The sequence below is a fragment of the Macaca thibetana genome, chromosome 6, assembly GCF_024542745.1.
Source record: "Macaca thibetana thibetana isolate TM-01 chromosome 6, ASM2454274v1, whole genome shotgun sequence".
NCBI lineage: Eukaryota > Metazoa > Chordata > Mammalia > Primates > Cercopithecidae > Macaca > Macaca thibetana.
The window spans coordinates 110264074-110291342 of NC_065583.1; the positions used below are offsets into that span (position 1 = coordinate 110264074).

Sequence of the window (27269 nt, forward strand, 5' to 3'; positions counted from 1 at the left end):
GAGGCGGAGCTTGCAGTGAGCCGAGATCGTGCCACTGCACTCCAGCCTGGGCGACAGAGCAAGACTCCGTCTCAAAAAAAAAAAAAAAAAAAAAAAAAAAGGGCAAGTCGTCTAAATAGCCATTTCTCCAAAGATAAAAGAGAAATGGCCAGTAAGTACATGAAAAGATGCTCAATAACATTAGCTACAAGGAAAATACAAATCAAAATCACAATGAAGTACCACTTCACTTCTCACCCATCAGCATGGCTAGAATCAAACAGACAATAACAAGTGTTGGTGAGGATGTGGAGAAATCGGAACCGTCATACATCTCTGGTGTGAATGTAAAATGATGCAAACTCTTTGGAAAAACTCTGGTAGCTCCTCAAAAGATTAAAGAGTCACCATATGATCCAGGAATTTCACCCCTAGGTATAACCCAACTCAAGAAATCATTAAAACATAGGTTTACACAAAAACGTATACAAGAATGTCTATAGCATGATTCTTTTTATTTTTTTTTGAGATGGAGTCTTGCTCTGTCACTCAGGTTGGACTATATGGGCGCGATCTCGGCTCACTGCAAGCTCCACCTCCCGGGTTCATGCCATTTCTCTTGTCTCGGCCTCCCAAGCAGCTGGGACTACAGGCGCCCGCCACCATGCCCTGCTGATTTTTTTTATTTTTAGTAGAGACGGGATTTCACTGTATTAGCAAGGATGGTCTCAATCTCCTGACCTCGTGATCCGCCCGCCTCAGCCTCCCAAAAGTGCTGGGATTACAGGCGTGAGCCACTGTGCCTGGCCTAGCATGATTCTTAATAGCCAATGTAGACATGGCCCAAATGTCTATCAACTGATAAATAAAATGTGGTTTATCCACATACTGGAATATTAGCAATAAAAAGGAACGAGGGAATGGCACAAGCTATGACATGGGCAAACCTTAAAAACATTATGCTAAGTAAAAGAAGCCCATCATAAAGGCCACATTGTGTGATTCCATTTGTATGAAATACCTAGAGAATAGACAAATTTATAGACGTAGGATTAGTGGTTGCCTAGGGCTAAGAACAGTTAGGGAAACGAGGAATGACCACTAACAGGTACAAGTTTCTTTTTACGATAGCGAAAATGTTCTAAAATTGATTGTGGTGATGGTGGCACAATTCTGTGAATATATTAAAAACCACTGATTAAGTAACCAAATTACATGGTATGTTAATTATATCTTAATGACACTCAGTCCCTCCCCCAGATTTAATTAGTAGTGGAGCCTTGTCATTAATATTTTTTAAGAGTTTCCAGAGTGATTCTATTACATATCCCAAGTTGAAAGCCTCTGGCTAAGGAGATGGAGAAAAAACCCAACACACCACTCATACCTCCTGGGGATCCACAACACAGTAGTGATATAAATACTGATCCACGTAGAGTCCAGTAACGGCAGGTGTATAAAATTGGTTGCAGAGGGCATATATTTGTGAACCATACAGAGATCCAGAAGACTGAGCAGTTGGGTTCACTCCCATTATATAGACAATTGTGGCAATAAACACCATGATGCCCAGGATAGCACTCACTATTATCACACTTAAGTAATATCTTCTTGTTCTGGACATTTCAGATCTTATAACACTGGTAGCAAAGATCACCAACGCGGCAATGAAACAAAAGGCGGCCATGGCCAACATGAAGCCCTTTGCTGCTCTTGGGTCTGTATAGCCTCCATAGCCATAGCCATAACCATAGCCATAGCCATAGCCACTTCCGTAGCTACCAAAGCCACTTCCTCCATAAGGGTAGCCTACACTACCTCCTATAAGGGAAGTTCCATAGCCTCTGTCCCAGGCAAGCGTGGAGGCCACACATGCAAAGATGGCAATGCACATCACAATAATGAGCATAGACAGAATCCGAATCACTCCTGGAGGAGAGGTCCATTTGTAAAAGTGAAGAATTTCATCTTCTGGGTAAAAAGAGTATGCTGGCTGAGACAGCATCGGTCGAACATGCATCTCTCCACCATACATGTCATTGCTTGGTGCATAATGATTCGGTTTGCTGAAATGAACATGAAAATAATTTCAAGTTAGCACTTTTTGGTAGTAAGCAGAAAGAACACAACTTATTTGGAATAATTTAAACCATTGGGTAAATGAAACTAAAGCTTATCTGTGCATAGGAATCACCTGGAGGGCTTGTTAAAACATAAGATTATTGGCCTCTGGCCACAACCTATTGTGCTCGGACATCTGGGTTATCTCTGTTTGGGGGTATTGTAAACAGTTTAAGTATAAACATCCTTCAATGTGTATTCTGGTATAGAAAAGTACTCATTTTTCTAGGGTATATACCCAGGAGAATTTCTGGATCACATATTTTTTTATCTCCAACTTCACTAGACAGTATCAAACTGTTTTCCAAAGTGATTGTACCAATTACCTACAGTGGAAAGGGTAACTGTAATATATCCATACAATGGAATACTCCATAGCTATACTGTCCAATGTGGCAGCCATTAGCCACTTGGGTCTATCATACACTTGAAATGTATCTAGTCTGGCTGGGCATGGTGGCTCACGTCTGTAATCCCAGCACTTTGGGAGTCCGAGGCAGATGGATCACTTGAGGTCAGCAGAGTTCGAGCCCAGCCTGGCCAACATGGTGAAACCCCGTCTCTACTAAAAATACAAAAATTAGCCAGGCATACGCCTGTAATCCCAGCTACTCAGGTGGCTGAGGCACAAGAATTGCTTGAACCCGGGAGGTGGAAGTTGCAGTGAGCCGAGATCGTGCCATTGCACTCCAGCCTGGGTGACAGAGCAAGACTCCGTCTCAAAAAAAAAAAAAAAAAAAAAAGAAAAGAAATGTGGCTAGTCCAAACTCAGATATGCTGTTAAAATGCACAGCGGTAAGTTCGGGGCGGGCAGATCACTTGAGGCCAAGAGTTTGAGACCAGCCTGGTAAACATGGTAAAACCTCATCTCTACTAAAAATACAAAAATTAACCAGGCATGGTGACACATGCCTGTAATCCCACTTACTTGGGAGGCTGAGGCACGAAAATCAAGAATCACTTGAACCCAGAAGGCAGAGGTTGCAGTGAGCCGCGATCACACCCACTGCACTCCAGCCTGGGTGACAGAGCAAGACTGTCTCCAAAAAAATTTAAAAATACAGCCGGGCACGGTGGCTCAAGCCTGTAATCCCAGCACTTTGGGAGGCTGAGACGGGCGGATCACAAGGTCAGGAGATCGAGACCATCCTGGCTAACACGGTGAAACCCCGTCTCTACTAAAAAATACAAAAAACTAGCCGGGCGAGGTGGCGGGCGCCTGTGGTCCCAGCTACTCCGGAGGCTGAGGCAGGAGAATGGCGTAAACCCGGGAGGCGGAGCTTGCAGTGTGAGCTGAGAGGCCACTGCACTCCAGCCTGGGCGACAGAGCCAGACTCAGTCTCAAAAAAAAAAAAAAAAAAAAAATTTAAAAATACACAGTGGATTTCAAAGATATAATATGAAGAAAGAATGTAAAGCATCTCCTGAATCTTTCATTTTTATGTCAATCACATGATGAAATGTTTTAGATATCCAAGATTAAGTGAAGTATATTAAAATTAATTTCTTCTTTTGGCCGGGCACGGTGGCTCATGCCTGCAATCCCAGCACTCTGGGAGGCCGCGGCGGGTGGATCACCTGAGGTCAGGAGTTCAAGACCAGCCTGGCTAACCTGGTGAAACCCCCATCTCTACTAAAAATACAAAATTAGCTGGGTGTCGTGGCGGACGCCTGTAATCCCAGCTACTTGGGAGGCTGAGGCAGGAGAATCACTTGAACCTGGGAGGTGGAGGTTGCAGTGAGCCGAGACCATGCCATTGCACTCCGGCCAGGGCAAAAAGAGCGAAACTCTGTCTCAAAAAAAAAAAAAAAAAAAATTCTCCTTTTATTTTTCATGAAAGTATAAAATTACATATATGGCTCATGTTATATTTCTACAGTGCTATGAAGCCAAAACTGATGAACTATGAATACATGCAGTTACAGATAATGCTGAAAAAAATGAAAAAATACATATAGCATTATTATATTTATATAAAGTTTTAAAACAGGTAAAACTGGCTGGCCGTGGTGGCTCACACCCATAATTCCAGCACTTTAGGAGGCGGGAAGGTCACCTGAGGTCAGGAATTCGAGACCAGCCTGGCCAACATGGCGAAAACCCATCTCTACTAAAAGTATAAAAATTGGTTGTGCATTGTGGTGGTTACCTGTAATCCCAGCTACTTGGGAGGCTGAGGCAGGAGAATTGCTTGAATCCAGGAGGCAGAGGTTGCAGTGAGCCAAGATTGTGCCACTGCGCTCCAGCCTGGCCAACAGAGTGAGACTCCGTCTCAAAAATAAATAAATCAGGTAAAACTAAACTGAAATGTTTAGGATATACAAGGTGATAAAATAATAAAAGCAGCTAATGATCACAACATCAGGACAGGGGTCTCCACAGAAAAGGAGAGGACACAGGGAAGGACTTTGAAGTGTTCTGTTTCTTGACGTGGGTAATGAGCATGTATGTTTGCTTGGTCTTTCCTCATGATCTCCTACATACATTGTATGTCCTTTTCTTTATGTATGTTTCAGTTCATCATTATTTACAAAAGCAACACAAAATAAGTGTCAGATTAGTGGTGTACTACTCAATTACTATATTCTCTAGTATGTTTTAAAAACTGTATTGTCATAAACAACTTGTGTCCCCACCATGTTTTAGGCACTAGTAAGGAGGTTAAATAACTGGAACACAACCTCCACATGATATTGTGAAATATGTATTTGGTCTTCATCTCCATTTTCTGGCATACAACTCCTAAAATCTCTGGAATCTCCAAAGTGATAAATGTCCCTTATATGTTAATGAGATGATAGGTTCCTAGCAGCCCTAGGAAGCTTTAGGATGGGAGCTAGGATTAGAGGGTTGGAACTTTTCAGCCCCAAATCCCTCTGGACAGGAAACAGGGGCTGAGGCTTACACTGCTCACCAATGGCCAATGATTTAGTCAATCATGCCTGTGTCATATAGCTTCCATAAAAACCTAAAAGGACTGAATTCACAGAGCTTCTGGACAGCTGAACATGTGCAGGTTCCTGGAGGGTGGCACAACCAGGGAGGACCCCTTCCCACATACCTCGCCCTGTTCAACTCTTCATCTGGTGTTTGTTGGTATCCATTGTAATATCATCTGTTTGTTCATTCATTCATTCATTCATTCTTAAAAGACAAGGTCTCCCTATGTTGCCCAGGCTGGCCTCAAACTCCTGGGCTCAAGCACTCCTCCTGCCTCATACTCCCGAGTAGCTGCGATCACAGGCGTGCACCACCACATCTGGTTTTCGTAATACCCTTTATAATAAACCAGTAATGATAAGTAGTGTTTCCCTGAGTTCTGCGAGCCACTTTAGCAAATTAATTGAACCCAAGGAGAGACCTGTGTGAATCCTGATTTACTGTAGGTGGGTCAGAAACACAGGCTACAACCTGAGCTTGTGGCTGCTACGTGAAGTGGGGGCAGTCTTGTAGGAATGAGCCCTGAACCTGTGATCTGATGCTATCTCCGGACAGTGTCAGAACTCAACTGATAATTAGAGGACACAGAGCTATTGTCCACTGTAGAACTGATTACTTGGTTGCTGGTGGGGAAAAATCCCCACAAATTCTGGTGATCAGAGGTCACAGATGTGTTGTGACAGAACAGCAGGAGAAACTGTTTTTGCCTACATTACACTCCACTACACTTATCAGGGTTAAAGCTGCAAACTACTTAGAGGAGGAAATCCCTATCAATGTTTGATAGCAAATTTGGAATTCAAAAATTCACTGATAAATCTTCACATGACGAAGGAGCCCAAAACCCCTCAACATTGCTTGTTTTAGATAATGGCAGGAATCACTCTTTAAACTGACGGTATGGAAAGTATTATGCTGAGTGAAAGAAGCCAGTTACAAAAGGCCACATATTACATGAATCCTCCATTTATACAAAATATGCAGAATAGACAAATCTATAGAGACAGAAAGTAGACCGATAGTTGCTTAGGGCTGATGGAACTGGGAGATGACTGCCAATGGGTAGGTTTCTTTGGAGAGTAATGAAATGTTCTAAAATTAATTGTGGTGATGGTTATACAACTCTGTGAACATACTAAAAATCATTAAACTATCCATTCTAAATGGGTAAATTGTAAAGTATGTTAATTATATCTCAATAAAGCTGTTATTTTCATTTATTAATTTATTTTTTGACAAGGAGTTTCGCTCTTGTCTCCCAGGCTGGAGTGCAGTGGTGCGATCTCAGCTCACCGCAACCTTCGCCTCCTGGGTTCAAGCGATTCTCCTGCCTCAGCCTCCCAAATAGCTGGGATTACAGGCATGCACCACCATGCCTGGCTAATTTTGTACTTTTAGTAGAGATAGGGGTTTCTCCACGTTGGTCAATGTGGTCTCGAACTCCCGATCTCAGGTGATCCACCTGCCTCGGCCTCCCAAAGTGCTGGGATTACAGGCATAAGCCCCCCGGCCTGGCCTTTTTTTTTTTTTAGATGGAGTCTTGCTCTGTCTCTAGGCTGGAGTGCAGTGGCATCATCTCAGCTAACTGCAACCTCCGCCTCCTGGGTTCAAGTGAATCTCCTGCCTCCCGAGTAGCCAGAATTACAGGCAAGTCGCTGGGATTACAGGTGTGAGCCACCACACCCAGCTAATTTTTATAGTTTTAGTAGAGATGGGATTTCACCATGTTGGCCAGGATGGTCTTGATCTCTTGACCTTGTGATCCGCCGGCCCTCAGCCTCCCAAGGTGCTGGGATTACAGGCATGAGCCATGGCACCCGGCCTGGCCTAAAGCTGTCATTTTTAAAAACTGACAATATATTGCCAGTGCCCATCTAAACAAGGCATTTAAATGGAAGCTTCATTATCATTTGTACAAAACAAAAACGAACATAAAAATATAAACCTTGGCAATCTCTTGAAACAAACATTAGCAATAGGTGACAGTAGTTGTCCTAGCAGAGACAAACTGTCACTCTGAAAGTTGAGAGAAATTCACTTTTCAGTGCAGACCCTTTGATACAATTTGAATTTACAAGTACACGTATCATTTTATTTTTAAAAGCAAACACTTAAAATTGAAAGTTTCAACCATATTTATTGTTTACATGTGACAGACTTTTTAAAAGAGAATAACTAAAGGATTATTTACTTACAATTCATCAGGTCTGTAAGGAGGTGGACTTTCAAGAGGCCTGGATGACATGGCTGATGTCAATGGTCAGCTGATCTTCAGGATGAGCAATGCCCTATAGCTCCCAAGATAAACCAATCTAAGCAACAAAAGTAGGGTTATGGCATCACTACTGAGCTCACAGTTTCTTTCTTTTCTTCACCCCCTCCCCCACACCGAGACAGGGTCTTACCCTGTCACCTAGGCTGGAGTGCAGTGGTCCAATCACAGCTCACTGCAGCCTTGACCTCCCAAGCTCAAGCCCTCCTCCTACCTCAGCTTCCCAAGTAGCTGGGACTACAGACGTGCACCACCATGCCTGGCTAATTCCTCTATTTTTTGCACAAAAATTTGAAATATATATAATTTCATATTACTTTTGAAAGTTCATATTAAATGAGAACACATATGAAAGTGCACATATAGCAGCACTAGCACATACTAGCTCCTCAATGCAAACTAACAATCTAATGGGTTAAACACCTTTATCATTAAAAAAGATAATAAAATGTATCTATAAATGGCAGAATTGTAGATATTTTCCCCCTTATCTCCTTTTCCAAGTCTTCAAAACCGAGCATACTTTTTATACAAGGGGAGAAAAAACACTATGCATAGTATTAATTGGTTGTTTTCTGAAATTTTGTCCTAATATTCTTCAGCACAAGTTCCTAAACATCTGAGAAGCAATTTCACTTACCAAGCATTTATTAAGTGCCTACACTAGACCAGGAGAGCCTGTGGGAGTGACGCATGAGAGCCAGCGCTGGGGTCCTGGTTCTTCCAGGCTGGTGTGGTGCTGATACACAGGTGGCTAGCTTATGGAACTGTGAGGAGACCAGGTGGGAACATGGTGGAATGGTGTAGTCTTTTAAAATAAGGTTAGAGTAAGAATATAGTGGATGGAGGATGAGTAAGAAAAGGGAGGGCTTTGAAAGTCTAGTGGAAATGTCTCACTTCCTTCAGGTAGGAAACAGGGAGCCAGTTCGTGATTCTCGGCAAGGGAGGTGTAAGTTTGATTTGAAACAGATTTGAAGGACAAAGTCAACAGTAAAAAGAAGCACCTAGAGTCAGCAGCAGCAAACCTAGGTGTGAGGCATCAATGAAAGACTAGCTTAGGAGACAGAAGATGGGAAGGAAACTAACATTCAGCAGACACCTACCGACGTGCTGGGTGCTTTAAACAAAATCCTCCTTTCATCCTCAAAACAACCCTCCATGGTTGATTAGTCACTTTACAGATGCAAAGAGGGTCAGAAAGAGATGTAAAGTAATATGCTCAAGGTTATATGGATGACAGGGAGTCACTCAGAAGTAACTTGAACCCAGATGATCTCCTGTGCTTTTCACTATGCTAGTTTGAAACAGTGAGTTCCATTTGGGAAACACCAGCTTTTGTGGGGAGTGCACAGCTGGTGTTAGCATCCATGAGGAAGTGAAGATGGAGATCGTATGCCTAGGTCTGTAGGTGGATCCATGGGCACTGAGAGCTCTCCAGGAAAAAGACAAGTCTCAGCAAGATCTGGTAAACACACAACTCCCAAACCTACAAAGCTTGAGGATTATTCTAGAAAACTCAGTGCTGGAGACACTGGCAAGGTACTTCCCACATCAGCTACAGAACTTTATGCCACTCCTTAGCTATGTTGAACCAACAATAAATTCTTTCCAGGCTATACCAGTGATTAGTAGAGTAGGGAACTTTGAGATCTACTAGAAGGTAAACTCCACGTGAACAGGAATTTTTGCCTGTTTTGTTCACTGATTAAAACAATGCCTGGCACATAGTAGACATCCAAATAATTTGTTGAATGTTTACAGGAACCAGATTGGACCATGGATATCTCTGCCTGCAAAACCTCTTGTGCTTTCAAGTTGAAGGTAATGGAAAAGTATCAGAGTAACTTTAAAAGGTATGATCCTTGAATGACACTTGAGCAACATCTATAATGAGTATATTAAAGTATCTGATTTGTTTTCCTTTTCTAATAAGGCCTGTACAATCATACATTACTATATTAACAGCAGTACATCAATTTAAACTGTTAAAACTTTTTTTTAAATTAATGGCAGCTCTTCTTTTTTTTTTTTTTTTTTTTTTTGAGCCGAGTCTCGCTCTGTCGCCAGGATGGAATGCATTGGCACGATCTCAGCTCACTGCAACCTCTGCCTCCCGGCTTCAAGCAATTCTTCTGCCTCAGCCTCTAGAGTAGCTGGGACTATAGGCGCATGCTGCCACGCCCGGCTAATTGTTTGTATTTTTAGTAAAGACAGGGTTTCACCGTGTTGCGGAGAATTAACTGTCTCAGAATTAAACTCTGCCCAACTGTTAGATAAATCCTCAAAGATGGGAATATAATGTTAATAACACCAACACAATTAGCATAATTTTCCAAAGACATGAAGGAAGATGACTTTTCTACATTTTTGAAAACCACTTTATTAAAGTATACCATATAGAAAAGTGCAGAAATCATAAGTGTACACAGCCCTGTAACTAGCACTCAAGTCAATTTCTCTGTATTTTTTTTTTTTTTTTTTGAGACAAAGCCTCACTCTGTCACCCAGGAGGAAATGCAGTGCCATCATCTCAGCTCACTGCAACCTGCCTCCCAGGCTCAAGCCATCCCCCCGCCTCAGCCTCCCAAGTAGCTGGACTACAGGCACATGCCACCATGCCTGGCTAATTTTTGTTTTTTTAGTAGAGATAAGGTATCACCATGTTGCCCAAGCTGGTCTCAAACCCCTGAGCTCAAGCTATCCACCTGCCTTGGCCTCCCAAAGTACTGGGATTACAGGCATGAGCCAACACATCTGGTCAATTTCTCTATATTCTAATAATGGTGAAACACACACACAAATGAGCAATTTAGGCCAAAATGTTTTGGTACTATAAAAAGGCAAAAGTCCAAACTGTCTTCCAAACTGATGTTCAGAAAAAGAACATTAAGGAAAACTGATTTTAGGTCAGGCGAGGTGGCTCACACCTGTAATCCCAGCACTTCGGAGGCAGGTGGATCGCTTGAGGCAAGGAATTCAAGACCAGCGGACCAACATGGTGAAACCCCATCTCTACTAAAAATACGAAAACTTAGCCAGGCATGTTGGTGCATGCCTGTAAACCCAGCTCCTTGGGAGGTTGAGGTAGGAGAATCGCTTGAACCTGGGAGGCGGACGTTGCAGTGAGCCAATATTGCGCCATTGCACTCCAGCCTGGGCAAAAAGAGCAAAACTCCGTCTCAAAAAAAAAAAAAAAAAAAAAAAAAAAAAGCAAGCTCGTTAAGAACAAGTCCCGCCACACCAACTTCACTTCCTTTTCTGGGAAGGTTACCAGACTGGTGGATGACGGGAATGCAGAGAGAAAGAATCCTGAGAATCTTGAGCACATCCTTGTGTGGGTGGGCAGATTCCCAAGGGGCTGAATTATGGCACCCCATTAGCACAAAAGAATGAACCATTTATGTCCACCTGGTGGGAGGTCTCCAGTGGTAACCACAAAGTGGAGGAGACAGCTTATCCAGATTTGCAGCTGACCAAACACACCGGAAAGGATAACTAACCCATTGGCTAGGCCATCAACACTAAGCAAGAACTCTCTGTAAAATAAGAATGATGAGTTTAAAACAACCTAGTGGTTTGTTGTTGTTGTTGTTGTTGTTGTTGTTGTTTTTGAGACAGAGTCTTGCTCTGTCGCCCAGGCTGGAGTGCAGTGGCGCAATCTCAGCTCACTGCAAGCTCCGCCTCCCGGGTTCACGCCATTCTCCTGCCTCAGCCTCCCGAGTAGCTGGGACTACAGGCGCCTGCCACCTCGCCCGGCTAGTTTTTTTGTAGTTTTTGGTAGAGACGGGGTTTCACCGTGTTAGCCAGGATGGTCTCGATCTCCTGACCTCGTGATCCACCCGCCTCGGCCTCCCAAAGTGCTGGGATTACAGGCGTGAGCCACCGCGCCCGGCCCAGCTTAGTGGTTTTAACAGCCCCCATTTACTGGCTCACAATCTGAGACAAATTCTTTATCTCCTCTAAGTGCACTCCTCTGTCAAATGCGGGAATAATCCTGACCTCTGCACTGGGATAAGAAAAAGTCTTAAAGAGCTAAGCGCTGTGGCTCACACCTGTAATCCCAGCACTTTGGGAAGCCAAGGCAGGTGGATCACGAGGTCAAGAGATGGAGGCCATCCTGGTCAACTGGTGAAACCCCGTCTCTACTAAAAAAAAAAAAATACAAAAATCAGCTGGGCGTGGCGACGTGCTCCTGTAGCCCCAGCTACTCAGGAGGCTGAGGCAAGAGAATCTCTTGAATCCAGGAGGAGGAGGTTGCAGTGAGCAGAGATCGTGCCAATGCACTCCAGCCTGGTGACAGAGCGAGACACCAGCTCAAAAAACAAAAACAAAAACAAAACCCCACAAGAAAAAGTCTTCAAGAAAATGGGCAACAGGCCGGGCGCGGTGGCTCAAGCCTGTAATCCCAGCACTTTGGGAGGCCGAGACGGGTGGATCACGAGGTCAGGAGATCGAGACCATCCTGGCTAACACGGTGAAACCCCGTCTCTACTAAAAAAAAAATACAAAAACTAGCCGGGCGAGGTGGCGGGCGCCTGTAGTCCCAGCTACTCGGGAGGCTGAGGCAGGAGAATGGCGTAAACCCGGGGGGCGGAGCTTGCAGTGAGCTGAGATCCGGCCACTATGCTCCAGCCTGGGGGACAGAGCGAGACTCCGTCTCAAAAAAAAAAAAAAAAAAAAAAAAAAAAAAAAAAAAAAAAATTTAAAAAAAAAAGAAAATGGGCAACAGCATTCATCATAAGGTGGTTATCCTGAAAGTGAGAAATTTCAGTGCTTAGGCACTTAGGTATATTGTATCCATTTTCAAATACAGCTGACCCTCCACATCCATGGGTTTTAAATCCAGATTCAACCAACCTCAGACAGAAAATATTCAGGGGAAAAAAAATTAAAAATAACAGGGCAGGTACAGTGGTTCACACCTGTAATCCCAACACTCTAAGAAGCTAAGGCAGGAAGATCACTTGAACCCAGGAGTTCAAGACCGACCACAGCAACATAGCAAGACCCCATCTCTACAAAAAATTTTTCTTAAAATTAGCCAGGTATGGTGGCACATGCCTATAAGTTCCAGCTACTCAAGAGACTGAGGTGGGAGGATCTCTTGAGCAGAGGAAGTTGAGGCTGCAGTGAGAGCCATGATCACGTCACTGTATTTCAGCCTGAGTAACATTAATACCTTGTCTAAAAAAATAATAAACAGTAAAACAAAAAATACAGATTTTTAAAACTACAATATCACAATTCTATGTAGCATTTACACTGTATTAGGTATTATAACTAACCTAGAGATTATTTAAAGTCTACAAGAAGTCTGGGTGCGGTGGCTCACACCTGTAATTCCAGCTCTTTGGGAGCCCAAGATGGGCGGATCACTTGAGGTCAGGAGTTCGACACAGCCTGGCCAACATGATGAAACCCTGTCTCTACTAAAAATACAAAAATTAGCTGGGCATGGTGGTGCATGCCTGTAATCCCAGCTACTTCAGAGGCTGAGGCAGGAGAATCGCTTGAGCCCAGGAGGCAGAGTTTGCAGTGGGACAAGACTGCATCACTGCACTCCAGCCTAGATGATGCAGTGAGATTCTGTCTCGAAATAACAATTAAAAAAAAAAAAGTATACAAGAGCATTTAGGCCATATGCAAATACAAAGCTATTTTGTAATAGGGACTTCAGCCTCCTCAGATTTTAGTATCAAGGGGTCCTGGAAGCAACCTCTCACAGATACTGAAGGGTGACTATATTGGTGGCATAAATGAGTCATTTTTAAAATGTAAACTGATTTTTTTTTCTTTTTCTTTTGAGACAGAGTCTAGCTCTGTCGCCCAGCCTGGAATGCAATGGCGTGATCTCGGCTCAATGCAACCTCCACCTCCCAGATTCAAGCAATTCTCCCACCTCAGCCTCCTGAGTAGCTCAGATTACCAGCGCATGCCACCAGGCCAGGCTAAGTTTTGTATTTTTAGTAGAAATGGGGTTTTACCATGTTAACCAAGCTGGTCTCAAACTCCTGACCTCAGGTGATCCACCCGCCTCGGCCTCCCAAAGTGCTGGGATTACAGGCATGAGCCACCACGCCCAGCAGTAAACTGAATTTTTTAAAAGTCAATTCCATAGTACAGTATAGAGGAGAACTAACTTAATAATCGTTCATTTTTAAAGGTGCATTTCTTTGGTAAGAATTTCAACAAAAGCTAACAAGCGATCCCAAACTTTATTCACAGAAATAGTGCTCATATCTAGGAATAATACGCTATTAAAAAGAACTAACAAAACCTGATTTGTACATCATATTCTAAACTACGTGCCTCTCCAGGAGGGTGACTAAGAACGGTAAAGATCTAGAAAAGCTGGCCAGGCACAGTGGCTCACGCCTGTAATCCCAGCACTTTGGGAGGCCAAGGCAGGTGGATCACAAGGTCAGGAGATCGAGACCATCTTGGCCAACATGGTGAAACCTCGTCTCTACTAAAAATACGAAAATTAGTTGGGCTTATAATCCCAGCTACTTGGGAGGCTGAGGCAGGAGAATCGCTTGAACCCAGGAGGCAGAGGTTGCAGTAAGCTGAGATTGTGCCGCTGTACTCCAGCCTGGAGTGAGAGCCAGAGTGAGACTGTGGCCCCCCCCAAAAAAAAAAAATCTAGAAAAACCATGTCTTAAGACAAACAATTAGAAAAACAGGAAATGTTTGGCCTGGAGAACTGAACATTAGAAGAATCACTTTAGTAGCCCTGAGGTATCTGAAGAGCTGTATCCTAGAAATGGTTAAAAAAAAAAAAAAAAAAATCCAAAAACCACCATGTTAGGAAGCCTCTCCCTCACCCTGACCCCACACCCCCTCCAAAAATAACGAACAACAATTTGAGCTCATGCAATTTATGCAAAGCTTAAGTTATTTGATATTTTTTTGGAGACCAGACTGGAGGACTTCTAAGGTCTCTGAAATTTCAAAGTGAATCTGTGACTATGCTTTAAGGCCGGCAGCCAAAGGTGAAAGAGGACCAATGCCCAGCACAGCAACATTAACAATCTGTACATGTGTTGAGTGAAGGAAAAAATAAAATGAGGAATGAAGAGACCACTTATTAACTACATGAACTTATGTCAAGAGTGACAAGGACAGAAGTCAGATAGCTAAATGAGAGTCAGGGGCAAAAGGGAAGCAGCAGATCCTTGTCAAATATGTTAATCTGAAAACCAGCATCTTGAGCTAATGATAATATATAAAAAGCATTCTCCCCTTGACAATGTTTACTGACCAAAAGCTATCTTAATGGAAAACTAAGCTAAGATGAAAAAAACAGGCTGAGGCTGGGTGAGGTGGCTCACACTTGTAATCCCAGTACTTTGGGAAGCCAAGGCAGAGGGATTGTTTGAGCCCAGAACTTCAAGATCAGGCTGGACAACAGAGACTCCGTCTCCATCTTTAAAAAAAAAAAAAAATATATATATATATATATAGTAGAAAAAAATAGACTGAAAATGCTTTGCCCTCAAATTATTCTTTAAAGAAAACTCTCAATAAGTGAAAAATAAACATATTTAAGAGAAGTCTGTTCCTTTTAGGGCACATGCAGTAACTGTCAATTTGTCTTTAAAAAGTTTAAGTTGTGCCTTATATTAATGATTTAGATTATAGGCACATCATTAAATTGTCTAAAAATTTGAAGTTAGGCAGATTTTGTAATAGACTGTGTCAGAAATTGTATTTTTAATAAACCTTCCAAGTGATTTTTTAACACACCACGTATTTTGAGAATTGCTGTTTACAGTAATGGTGTCAATCCAAAAAGGACATTGATCTTACAATTTCCTGTCTAGAAAGCCCAGATCTTTTACACAGCAGACACCTGCTGTTCACATCTCAGCTCAGATGCCACCTTCTGGGAGATGCCCTCCCAGTCCCTCACTCCATCACACAAAACTTGTTTTTTCAGAGCAAACTCCCCTCTGCCCTCATACCTAAAATTATTTTAGGTATTATCTCCACCCCATCTGGAATGCCTCCATCCCAGGCATCGAATGTCTATTTTGACCATCATTTATATCCCTGGTCCCTGAAACTAGCCCTGGCACAAAGTGATTGTCAATGAGTACTCAATTAATAAAACCACGTCAATTGTTAGAGTTGGGATTTCAATCCAGCAGTGAATGCCTTGAAGTTCTTCACACAACACCCAATCAACACCCAATAAACCTATTTTTTTTTCCTTTACTTCCAACTTCAGTGTTCAAATGTAATTGAGTAGAGTCTAAGAGAAAGGGAGAAAAAGAGGACAGAACAGTCTGAGAATCACCTGTGAGCCTGTTAGAAAGGCAGAATCCCAGGTCCCACTCCTGACCTCCCAATCAGAATCTGTGTTTTAACAAGATCCCTAGGTGATTCATACTACAGCCAAGACTGCAATCACTGGGTTACGGAACAGCGGCAAGCCTAGGGGTTAAAACGAAAAGCCTAACAGAAATCTACATGGTCTGTTTACTCTATTTCTATAAATAGTAATTTGATGAAAAAGATCCACTGATATTCCACTGATATTCCAAGCCTTAAAATGCAACTGAAGAAAACTTCCTTCTGGGACGTTCCTGGGAAGGTGAAAGATATTACATCAGATCATTTATGTGGTTAAAAGTAATCTATTATTTTGGAAAGGCAGTAATTCCAACATTACCTTTAGAAGAAAAAAGAATTTTGCCATGACATCAAGCAAAATGCGGGAAATCTTGTATCAGGCTACAGGTACTAGTCAATGGTACAAAGGTCCAGAAATATCCCCCAGATCTGGTTCTGGAATATCAAGGACCGCTGCTTCTGATATTCCTTCCCAGATTAGCTGAAGCAGTTTGCAAGCAAGCCCACGCAACACGTTTCCCCCACAGCATATGCCCGCTTTTAAAACGGAGTTCTACTAAGGTCTGCCTTTTAGAGTTGTTGGGATAATTAAATGAGAAAATACAGAATGCTTTTAGCACAGTGCCTCACGTGCAGGAGACACTGCCCATTATTTCCCGAAATGGCCTGGAAGCTGCCAAAAGGTGGAGAATCATGTCTTAACGACCTCCCTATCCTCCGCTCCATCACCTAACAAAGGAGGCCCCTAATAACTAAATATTGCAAAACGACAAAAAAAAAAAAGTGTTGCTTTGTTTGAGGAAATATCTGTGCCGCCCCCACACACTCAAAAAGCACCACTAAGAAAATATTCATAAAGGCTGGGCGTGGTGGCTCCTGCCTGTAATCCCAGCACTTTGGGAGGCCCAGGCGGGTGGATCACCTGAGGTCAGCAGTTCGAGATCAGCCTGACCAACATGGCAAAACTCCGTCTCTACTAAAAATACAAAAATTAGCCGTGCATACTAGTGGGTGCCTGCAATCCCAGCTACTCGGAAGGCTGAGCAGGAGAATCACTTGAACCCGGGAGGCAGAGGTTGCAGTGAGCCCAGATCACGCCACTGGGAGACACAGTCGGACTCCGTCTCAAAAAAGCAAATAATAATAATAATAAAAACAAAAGAAAGACTCATACGTACAGTGCAAAAGAACTATTGTTACACTTGGGAATGCCTAGTTTTCTAAATCACCATAAGTGCCTTCATGGGAAGCGTTTCTCTTTTCCAGGTATTCCAATAATACACCTGTTGCCTAAGGGCCACACACTAACTGGCCTAGAAAGCTGCCGCCTCCTTGCCCGGGATAATTCCCCAAGCGGGCAGTGTAGCCAGCGAGCCCCGGGTCCGGCCTGAGGATGCCGCGGTTTTCCCCTCGGGCCCTGTGGCTTCCAACCCCTAGGCGCAGAGGCCATCTTGGCCCTTGACCCCCGCTCCCCGCAAGCTTCCTTCCACGCAGGCAACATGGCTGGCGTGCGAGGCCGGCCCACTCCCGGAGGTCCCCAAACTCCGTGGCCCGGCTGGGCGCGGGTCCCGGCGTCCGTGCGCCCCGAGGTGCTCCCGGGCAGCGCGCGCCCGCTTTCGCTGGGCAGGCACCGCCCGGAGGCAGTTCCGCCCCCCTGGCGGCAGCCCTTTTGGTCACGGGTGAGAATCCCAAGCGTGAGCAGCTTCCCTCGAAATTAACTCCGTGAACCCCAGCTTAAATCGGCGCGGGTTCACACAACTCCCAACAAGTGGATTCCAAGTAGCCAGTGTGGCCCACACCGTGACTCCCGGAATATTTCACAGACTGAATCCAGCCCCCGTCTCCCCGGGATACCCAAAGGAGTGGGGTGGGGTGGGAGCGGAAGGGATGAAATTCCCCCCCGGGATCTAAGCGGCTCGGACCAGCAAGCCGTCTCTCGCTGCAGCCTCAAGCTTAGGACCCCCAACGAGCTGGGCGCAGGACCCCTCTCCATGAGGGCCGCCCCCCAAAACTGCAGCCCCAGAGCTGATGCAGGATCGTCGCTGTTCAGGAATGTCCTGCCTCATAAAAGTGAAAAGTTGCCCGCGCCGCTGAGGCACTGCTAGCTTTAAGCGTCTCCGCGGAATAAAGCTTGATCGGCGGCTCCAAGCCGCCCCTTGCCCGGGGAGGCAGCCTCCCAAGTTGGCCGGTGCTGCTCTCTCCGCAGACCCGCGCCTCTCCGGTTCCCACGAGTCCCAGCCCGGGGACGAAACTGCCACCGAAACCAGCGCGGAGCGTCCTCCCCCCCGCACCTCCCCTAACAGAGGCGCCGCGGTCCCCCCACGGGGACCCTGGGGGCTCCCGTGCGCCCCTGACGCCGCGCCCAACACTCACCCACTGGCCGCACCTGGGCCCGACCCTTCGGGGGCCAACCGAGCCAGTGAGCGCGCTCACCTGGCGGGCGCACCTGACGCCGCGCCGACCGCCAGCGCGCAGCCAGGGACTGGGCTGGGGACGTCTCCTCCCCCTCCTCTCTCTCCTTCCCCTCCTCCCCCTTCTCCCTACAACCGGCCCTGCCCCCGGGCATGCGCACCAACGTGGAGGGGGTGCGGGAAGCCTGCGGGCCAGCCCCGAGAGACCCACCTGCTGCGTCCCGGACGGGCTCCTCGGCGCTCTGGCCCTAGCTCTCGGTTCTTGCCGCCTCCGCCGGAGGAAGCAGGGAGGGAGAGGTGGGCGCAGGAGTGTAGGTGTGGTGTGTTGGCCTCCTCCCTCGGTGACCCATTCACCTGAAACTCGGATGGGAGGGGGCGGGAGGACGCACCCCTGCTTCCCACACCCTGCCAGCGCGCTGTTAAAGGAACCGCGCGATGTTCCGGCCCGAGGGGCGGAGCGCAGAGGAGCAGCGCGGGCTCCCAGGGGGCAGCACGGATGGGCGTCCCGGACCACCTAGGGGTGCGTTTGGTGCTCCGCCTGCTTCACATGGAACCTTGGGTGTCTGACGGAGAGAGGTCGAACGAGGTCCGGAGGGGACTTTTTCCTCCGGAAAGGGTCTAGGCACTAAGCACTTTGATAGGAAAGGCACGTCCTCACGGGATACTTTTCTGCTTCCAAAATTTGATTGAACTGTTGCTGGAAAAAGGCATATAGATGTGTTGCTCCCACGAAAGACTCCTGGGAAAATTTCAAAACTCGTGTGTAAATATTGGCGCTATTTCTGAATTTCTAGATTCAGAAATAAGACAATTACTTATTGGGGATAAAATGAGGGTGAACTACTGTAGCTGTTAGTTGCCGTCCAGCAAGCTAAAGTGCATAATACACAGTTTACACATCACCACCTCAGGGTCCTCCCCTGCCCACCCGTTCCGAAATGTAACTGGTCCGCTCTTGGGGACGGGGAGATTTAAACTATTATGGCTCTTTGGCCTAAGAAAAAGCACCTTATACTTTGTTTATCAACCTGTAGTGCTTTAAGAACCCTACTTAAAAAGCAAAATAAACCTGGTTTATTTATTTTTTTAAGAAAACGAAAAAGCACCTTAGTCCTGGGTGCTGTATTCTATTTCTTGATCTGGATTATGGTTCCAAAGGAAATTTCATAGTCTGCACTTAACACTGTGTATGTTTTTATGTATGTTTGTTGTTTTTGAACATATTTTTAAATTGTACTCCAGGATGAGGTAATTATAGTTCTTGGCATTTAACTACCTGCATTGAAAGCGAACTGTTAGGTTTCTTAAATCCTGCTTGTCTTTGCGTTCCAATCTGGAATGTCAGCATTGCTAATAAATTTCTATCCAATCCCACCCACTTCTCTACCTTTAATTAAATGGTTGGAGATGTGACTCTCCCATACATTAGATCTTAAGGCACAATTCATACTTAAGGAAGTAAAAGCACCATGTAAATATGAGGTATTCCAGATGATGACAGCTTTAATGAGTAATTAATTTTTTTTTTTTTTTTTGAGACGGAGTCTCGCTCTGTCGCCCAGGCTGGAGTGCAGTGGCCGGATCTCAGCTCACTGCAAGCTCCGCCTCCCGGGTTCCCGCCATCCTCCTGCCTCAGCCTCCGGAGTAGCTGGGACTACAGGCGCCGCCACTTTGCCCGGCTAGTTTTTTGTATTTTTTAGTAGAGACGGGGTTTCACCATGTTAGCCAGGATGGTCTCAATCTCCCGACCTCGTGATCCGCCCGTCTCGGCCTCCCAAAGTGCTGGGATTACAGGCTTGAGCCACCGCGCCCGGCCATGAGTAATTAATTTAATTGGTATTTTTTTCGTGGAAGTCATTGCTACAAATGCTTTAATATGACTATGTAGTTTTTGAATGATGCAGTTTAAATTGGTATTGTTAACACTGGGGAAGTCAGGTTAATCCTCTTAATGTTCCCTGTCAGATTACTGAAATCTCCAAACATTCCACTTGGTTTATAATTAAACAAGAGAACATTTCCTAATACTCTCAGATTTGTAAACACATGTCCATTATTTTATAATGTATTTTGATATGTTCTGAAGAGGAGATCTTAGGAGTTTTTTTCCACTTTATAAAAGAGTTCACATACCATAAAATTCACCCTTTTAAAGGGCACGTACAATTCAGTGGGTTTTAGTATACTCACCAGATTGTACAACCATCACCACCATCTAATTCCATTTTAATCACCCCCAAAAGAAACCCCATGCCCATTAATAGTCACTCTCCATTTCCCCTCTCCCCTCATCCCTCGGCAACCACTAATGTACTTTCTGTCTCTATTAATTTGCCTGTTCTGGACATTTTATATGAATGGATAATACAATATGTGCCCTTTGTGTCTGTCTTCTTTCACTTAGCATAATGTTTTAAAGGTTCATCCATGTTGTAGTGTATATCAGTACTTCGTTCCTTTTTATAACTGAATAATATTCCGTTGTATCGATGTATCACATTTTGTTTAATCATTCATCTGTTGATGAACATTTGGGTTGTTTTTCCTTTGGGGATGCTATGAATAATGTTACTATGAATATTTGTGTACAAGTTTTTTTGTGGATGTATGTTTTCAGTTCTCTTGGTAAATTAGGTTTTTAAATTAAACTTTTTATCATTTTAAGATAATAATTTATGCATATCATGTTATTTTGCTTATTCCCACCCTAAACCTAAACTCAAAGACATGTTGTGTTGGGTAGAAGGTTAGCTTTCATATTTTATTTGCTTTCCCAATTCATTCCTTCAACTATTTTCTGAGTGCTCTGTACACATGAGTGAACAAAACTCAAAAATCTCTGTGAAACTTACTTTCTAGTTAGTTCTGAGTTCATCCATATGGAATAATAGGATTCATTAAGTTGAAATATATGAATTCTATTTTATTCACTTGAGATTAATTTTCTAAACAACACAGCATCAAAAGAACAGTTAACTATTGCCCAATATTGTATATATTTGGTAGTTGAAAGTGTCTAGAAAGAAAAATCCAGCCTTAAAACTTAAACACATCATTCTTCAATACCAAAACAAAATTTGTTGGATGTTAAATGATGCCATGCTCAATTTAATCTAAAATTTACATAATCATAAATTATAGCAAAATTTAACTACTATATTGTTACCAAATATTCCTTCTTGGCAACTCACATTAGTATTGAGTAGTATCCACTATTGGATATTACTTAATGAAAATCCCCATGACTCAGAGCAATGTAAATATTATTCTCAGAAGAACCCCATGATTAGAAGCTTGTTGACTTTACCTGCAGTCAAATGGATGATAAGATGAAAAAACAATTTTTTTTCTCCTTTTTTATGTGTAAAAGAGAAACTTAAGAGCTCAGATTATGGTGTCAGAAATTTCATTTGAAATTCCAGTGTTGCTACCTGGTAGCTGGGTAGGACTAAAGGAAATTAAACTACATAAGCCTCATTTTTTTCCACCGTAAATTTGAGATGATAATAAACAATACTATCTTTATAAGTCTGTTGGTGGGAATGTGGAACATTCACCAAGACAGTCTATATGCTGAGCCATGAAACAAGTCTCAATAAATTTAACAAGCCATTGCTGTATCCTATCTGCCTGAAATAGGAATTCCATAACTATGTGTTGGATGAATGAATGAATGACTATAGCCCTGTTTCCCAAATCCAACATACCTGTGGAATCTTGTCCTCCTCTCAGATGGCCTCCTGCCATTGTGAAACCTGCACATTCCTTAGTAGCATTTCAAGGCTTACATTCTAGTACTAGGGTTTAGAGGGGAAAAGACGGGAGATTAAAATAGTTCCACGGTTTCCACTCTGCCTTGCCTACTTAGTAAATGAATTCAAGCACTGGTATGTGTCCAAGGCAACTCAGTTTGGAGTTGCTGAGGGCCTGGCCTGAAAGGCCTCTGGTTTCTCTGCCCAATTATGAAGAGGGAGGCTCCTGGTCCACACAGGAGAGTTTCCTTGGACAGGTGTATGGAAGAATTTATGGGGCAGCCACTAGGAAGACAATTTCTAAAAGGATGATTACACTAGATGAGTAAACCTTTATCTCCTCAATTCCTATGTGTTAAGCAAGATCCTCCTGGGAGGAATCCACATTTAAACAAAGAGACTCAGCACCTGAGCAGGAACTGCAACAGGTGGAAGAATAACAATAGCACCATTTACTCAGGGAAAAACATGTTATAAGTACTATGCTAAGTGTTTTTTTGGTTTTCTGTTTGTTTGTTTTGAAACGGAGTCTCATCTGTAGCCCAGGCTGGAGTGCAGTGGTGTGATCGGCTCACTGTAACCTCCGCCTCCCAGGCTCAAATGATTCTCCTACCTCGGCCTCCCGAATAGCTGCGACTACAGGCACCTGCCACCACGACTGGCTAATTTTTGTATTTTTAGTAGAGACGGGGGTTTCACCTTGTTGGTCAGGCTGGTCTCGAACTCCTGACCTCAGGTGATACCCATGCCTTGGCCTCTCAAAGCACTGGGATTACAGGGATGAGCCACCATGCCTGGCAGTTTTATGGGTTTTTTATTTTTTTCTATTTTTGGGGAGTTTTTTGAGATAGAGTCTCCCTCTGTTGCCCAGGCTGGAGTGCAATGGCGCGATCTTAGCTCACTGCAACCTCTGCCTCCCAGGTTCAAGCGATTCTCCTGCCTCAGCCTCCCAAGTAGCTGGGATTACAGGTGCCCACCACCATGCCCAGCTAATTTTGTATGCTTAGTAGAGTTGGAGTTTCTCCATGTTGGTCAGGCTGGTCTCCAACTCCTGACCTCAAGTGATCCACTCACCTCAGCTTCCCAAAGTGCTGGGATTACAGGCGTGAGCCACCACGCCCGGCCCTGGCTGAATATTTTTATTTTTTATTTTTTTGGTCTTTACAACAACCTTATGATGTACTATTATTTTCCCCATTTTACACATAGGAAAACTAAAGCTCAGAAAGTATTGATGATTTACTCAAGTTGTCTACTAAGTTGTAGAGTCAGGATTCAAAAACAGGTCATCTGATTCCTGAACGAATGTTCTTAACAGTTTTACTATATTTTAGGACTACTTTTTGTCTATAGGCAATATTCTGTTTCTTACCGAGTCCAAGTTACATGGCTGTTAGCCTTACAACAATTTATCAAGCTGTACATAAATGTTTTATATACATTTTTGTAGGAATTTTGCATTTCATAATTTTAAAAAAATTATTTTGAGTCACCTCTGTCACCCAGGCTGGAGTGTAATACCATGATTATGGCTCACTGCAGCCTCTATCTCCTGGGCTCAAGCAATCCTCCCACGTCAGCCTCCTGGGTAGCTGAGACTACAGGCATGCACCCACAACTGGCTGTTTTTTTTTTGTTTTTTGTTTTTTTTTTAGTAAAGATGAGATCAGACCGGGCGCAGTGGCTCATGCCTGTAATCCCAGCATTTTGGGAGGCCGAGGCGGGTGGATCACTTGAAGTCAGGAGTTCCAGACCAGCTTGGCCAACATGGTGAAACCTCATCTCTACTAAAAATACAAAAAACATTAGCCCAGCGTGGTGGCAGCACCTGTAATCTCAGTTACTTGGGAGGCTAGGGCAGGAGAATCGCTTGAAACCAGGATGAGAGACTGCAGTAAGTCAAGATTGCACCATTGCACTCCAGCCTGGGTGACAGAGTGAGACTCCATCTCAAAAAATATATAAATATAAATATAAATATAAATAAATAGAGATGAGGTCTCTCTATGTTGCCCAGGCTGGTCTCAAATTCTTGGGCTCAAGTAGTCCTCCCATCTCTGCCTCCCAAAGTGCTGGGATTACAGGTGTGAGCCACCACTCCCGGCCAAAATTTGCTGATAGGATTTAGTTAGAGACCTACATCCAGGATTTTTGTTTTGTGAATAATGTTTTTCAAATACCAACAGAAAATACATTCATGGGATCCGAGTAAGTTGAGATCATCATCTAAAGAGAGAGTAAATGAGTTTGGTGTGGGACAGAATATTGCTACAATTATAAGGATAATACAGAGAAAGAGATTTGGGACTGATTTTTTAAAATTGTATCAGTCATCTATTGCAGTGGAAAATTGGCCTTGCAGGCTTTTTCAGGAACTAGCCTTCCTGAATCTTTTAAGCTCAAAAAAGGAAAGAGGAAAAAGTAAACATTAACCAAATACTGCCTTCACTTACCTGCTTTTAACTTCACGGGGCTCTTTACCTCCTGTGTCCCCAAACTGGAAAGGTAATAATAATTATCTTGTAATTTAGCATAAGGAATCCTAACCCTAGGAAAATCACTTGAACTGGGTCAGTGTGAAACCAACACACTTTAAGCAGATCACAAATTTCTCTTATTCTTTGGTTTTGAGGTACAGGACTCCTTTTATTCGATATAGGGGTTTCCAAATAGCAGCTTTTCTTGTTTTTTGTTTTTGTTTGAGACAGAGTGTCGGAGTCTCACTCTGTCTCCCAGGCTGGAGTGCAGTGGCACAATCTCGGCTCACTGCAACCTCCACCTGCTGGGTTCAAGCATCCTCCTGCCTCAGCCTCCCGAGTAGCTGGGATTACAGGCGCACACCACCACACCTGGCTAATTGTTGTATTTTTAGTAGAGATGGGGTTTCGCTATGTTGGCCAAGCTGGTCTTGAACTCCTGACATCAAGTGATCTGCCCTCTTCAGCCTCCAAAGTGCTGGGATTACAGGCATGAGCCACTGCACCTGGCCCCATATGGCAGCTTTTCTGATTTTACTTGGAGTTTCTTTAGGAGAAACTCAAGGAGCCTACAAGCAAAAACTCACTACAGTTCCTGAAATGTTGTTGTTGGCTGACACAGGGTACAGCGTAAGTGGTACATATGGCAATTGTATGTGAAAAGGAGTATTTATTCAGTCAGGAAATATTTACCTCAGTACCTGCTGTATACCAGACCCTGTTCTAAGCCCTGGAAATACAGTGGACTCAGGACAGACAAGGTCCTTTATGGAAGTTTAGGGAGGAAATAGTTAGGAGAGGAAATACAACAAAGATGATGAAACTGAAAATAAACAAGATAATGATAAGTGACTTGGAGAAACTAAACCAGCTAAGGGGACAGAGAAGGCTAGGAGAGGCAGGTGGAGGAACAGCTGCCTTGTAGAGTGGTCACAGGTGGCTGCTCTGAAGAGGTGACATTTGAGCCAAGACTTCTAGTGAGAAGGAATCAGCCATGCAAAGATCTGTGACAAGAACATTCTAGGGCTAGAATCCAGGACCGCTTTGGACATTCAAAGCAAAGAAAGGAAGAGGAAGGGGAGCGTGGGGGAGATGAAACACAAGGAAGGCAGACGTCAGATCTTGGATGCTGTGCCACAAACTGTCTGGGCTTCTTTTTCTTTTTCTTTGTTTTGAGACAGGGTCTCACTTTCCCCAGGGCTGCGGTGCAGTGGTGCAATCCTGGCTCACTGCAACCTCAATCTCTGGGTTCAAGTGATCCCCTCTGCTCAGCCTCCTGAGTAGCTGGGACTACAGGTGCATGCCACCGCATCTGGCAAACTTTTTATTTTATTTATTTATCTATTTTGTAGTGACAGGGGTCTCACTTTGTTGCCCAGGCTGTTCTCGAACTCTTGGGCTCAAGCAATTCTCCCACTTCAGCATCCCAAAGTGCTGGGATTACAGGCATGAGCCACCGCACCCAGCCGAGTGTCTGTTTTCTTCTAACTGCAACAGGAAGGCTTTGAAGGGTGATGAATTGTGTTTGGAATGTTGTGAAATTCTGAATGTTAACCTAAATATTTTCCTGTTTTTAGACTAATGTTTTGTAACGCTTGAGCATTTTATCTTTAAAGTTTGTGGCTTCTGAATAGAAAGGACTAAACTTGAGAAAGAGAGTCTGGGTGATCTGAAACCCAGTTAATAGGATCTGGAGAAATGCATACGACTCCTATTCATCTTCCTACATGAATCTTAATTAGAAAGATTGGCCTTTGTGCCTGAGAGGTCTGCTGACAGTGCCAAGGGTGGAAAGAGACATAGTAGGAGAAGCTCTACCGTAATGCCATGATGTTTTAAAATGTTTTTTCTGTATTTTCTAAAATTTCTCAATGAATAGGCATGCATTATTTCCAACAATTAGGAAAATAACATATTTTATATTTATTTATTTATTTATTTATTTATTTATTTTTGAGACAGGGTCTCACTCTGTTGCCCAGACTGGAGTGCAGTGGCATGATCTCGGCTCACTGCAATCTCCACCTCCCAGGTTCAAGTGATTCTCCTGCCGCAGCCTCCCAAGTAGCTGGGATTACAGATGCCAGTCACCACACCTGGCTAATTTTTTGTATTTTTGGTAGAGATGGGGTTTCACCATGTTGGTCTCGAACTCCTGACCTCAAATAATCTACTTGCCTCGACCTCCCAAAGTGCTGGGATTGCAGGCGTGAGACATCACACCCGGCCATATTTTAATTTTTTCCCTAATTTACTGCGTTGAAAATTTCAAACCCATAGAAATGTTGGCTGGGCATAGTGGCTCACACCAGTAATCCCAACACTTTGGGAGGCCGAGATGGGAAGATTGCTTGAGCCGAGAAATTTGAAATCAGCCTGGGCAACATAGGGAGACCCCATCTCTACAAGAATTTTAAAAATTAGCTGGGCATGGTGTCACACCCCTGTAATCCCCGCTACTCAAAAAGCTGAGGTGGGAGGATTGCTTGATCCCCCAAGATAGAGGCAGCGGTGAGCTGCAATCATGCCACTGCACTCTTGCCTGGGCAACACAGCAAGACCATGTCTCAAAAAGAAACAAACAAACAAACAAAAGTTGAGAAATAGTACAATGAATTATATCCTTCACCTAAATTCACCAATTGTTAACATTGCCCACATTTGTTTTTTCTCTCTCACACATATAATAAAAAGTATACATAGTATAATTTTTTTAACTATTATTTATTTCGAGACCAGGTTATGAGATTGCCTAATTTTTGTATTTTTGGTAGAGACAGGGTTTTGCCATGTTGCCCAAACTGGTCTTGAACTCCTGGGCTCAAGCAATCTACCCACCTCAGCCTCACAAAGTGCTGGGATTACAGGTATGAGCCACCGTTCCTGGCCCATGGTATACTTTTTTTGCCCAACCATTTATACTCTAACATTTATACTTTTTTGTTCAGCTTTCTAAAATGA

The 27269-nt window shown here is 43.8% G+C and overlaps 1 protein-coding gene across 3 annotated transcripts in view; it reads right to left on the minus strand.

Annotated features, from left to right (window-relative positions):
* Positions 1 to 18651, minus strand: part of OCLN (occludin) — a 62557-nt gene extending 43906 nt beyond the window's left edge. The window contains exons 1-3 of one of the 3 annotated variants that reach the window (XM_050793562.1): positions 18291 to 18651; positions 7237 to 7353; positions 1367 to 2045 (exon numbers count right to left, since the gene is read on the minus strand). In XM_050793562.1, coding sequence (XP_050649519.1) covers positions 1367 to 2045; positions 7237 to 7286 — 729 coding nt within the window. In that variant the 5' untranslated portion in view covers positions 7287 to 7353; positions 18291 to 18651. Of the gene's footprint in view, positions 1 to 1366; positions 2046 to 7236; positions 7354 to 18041; positions 18180 to 18290 lie in introns of those variants that run through there. The other 2 variants (XM_050793563.1, XM_050793564.1) reach the window with 2 other exon arrangements.
* Between the last annotated feature and the right edge of the window lie 8618 nt (positions 18652 to 27269).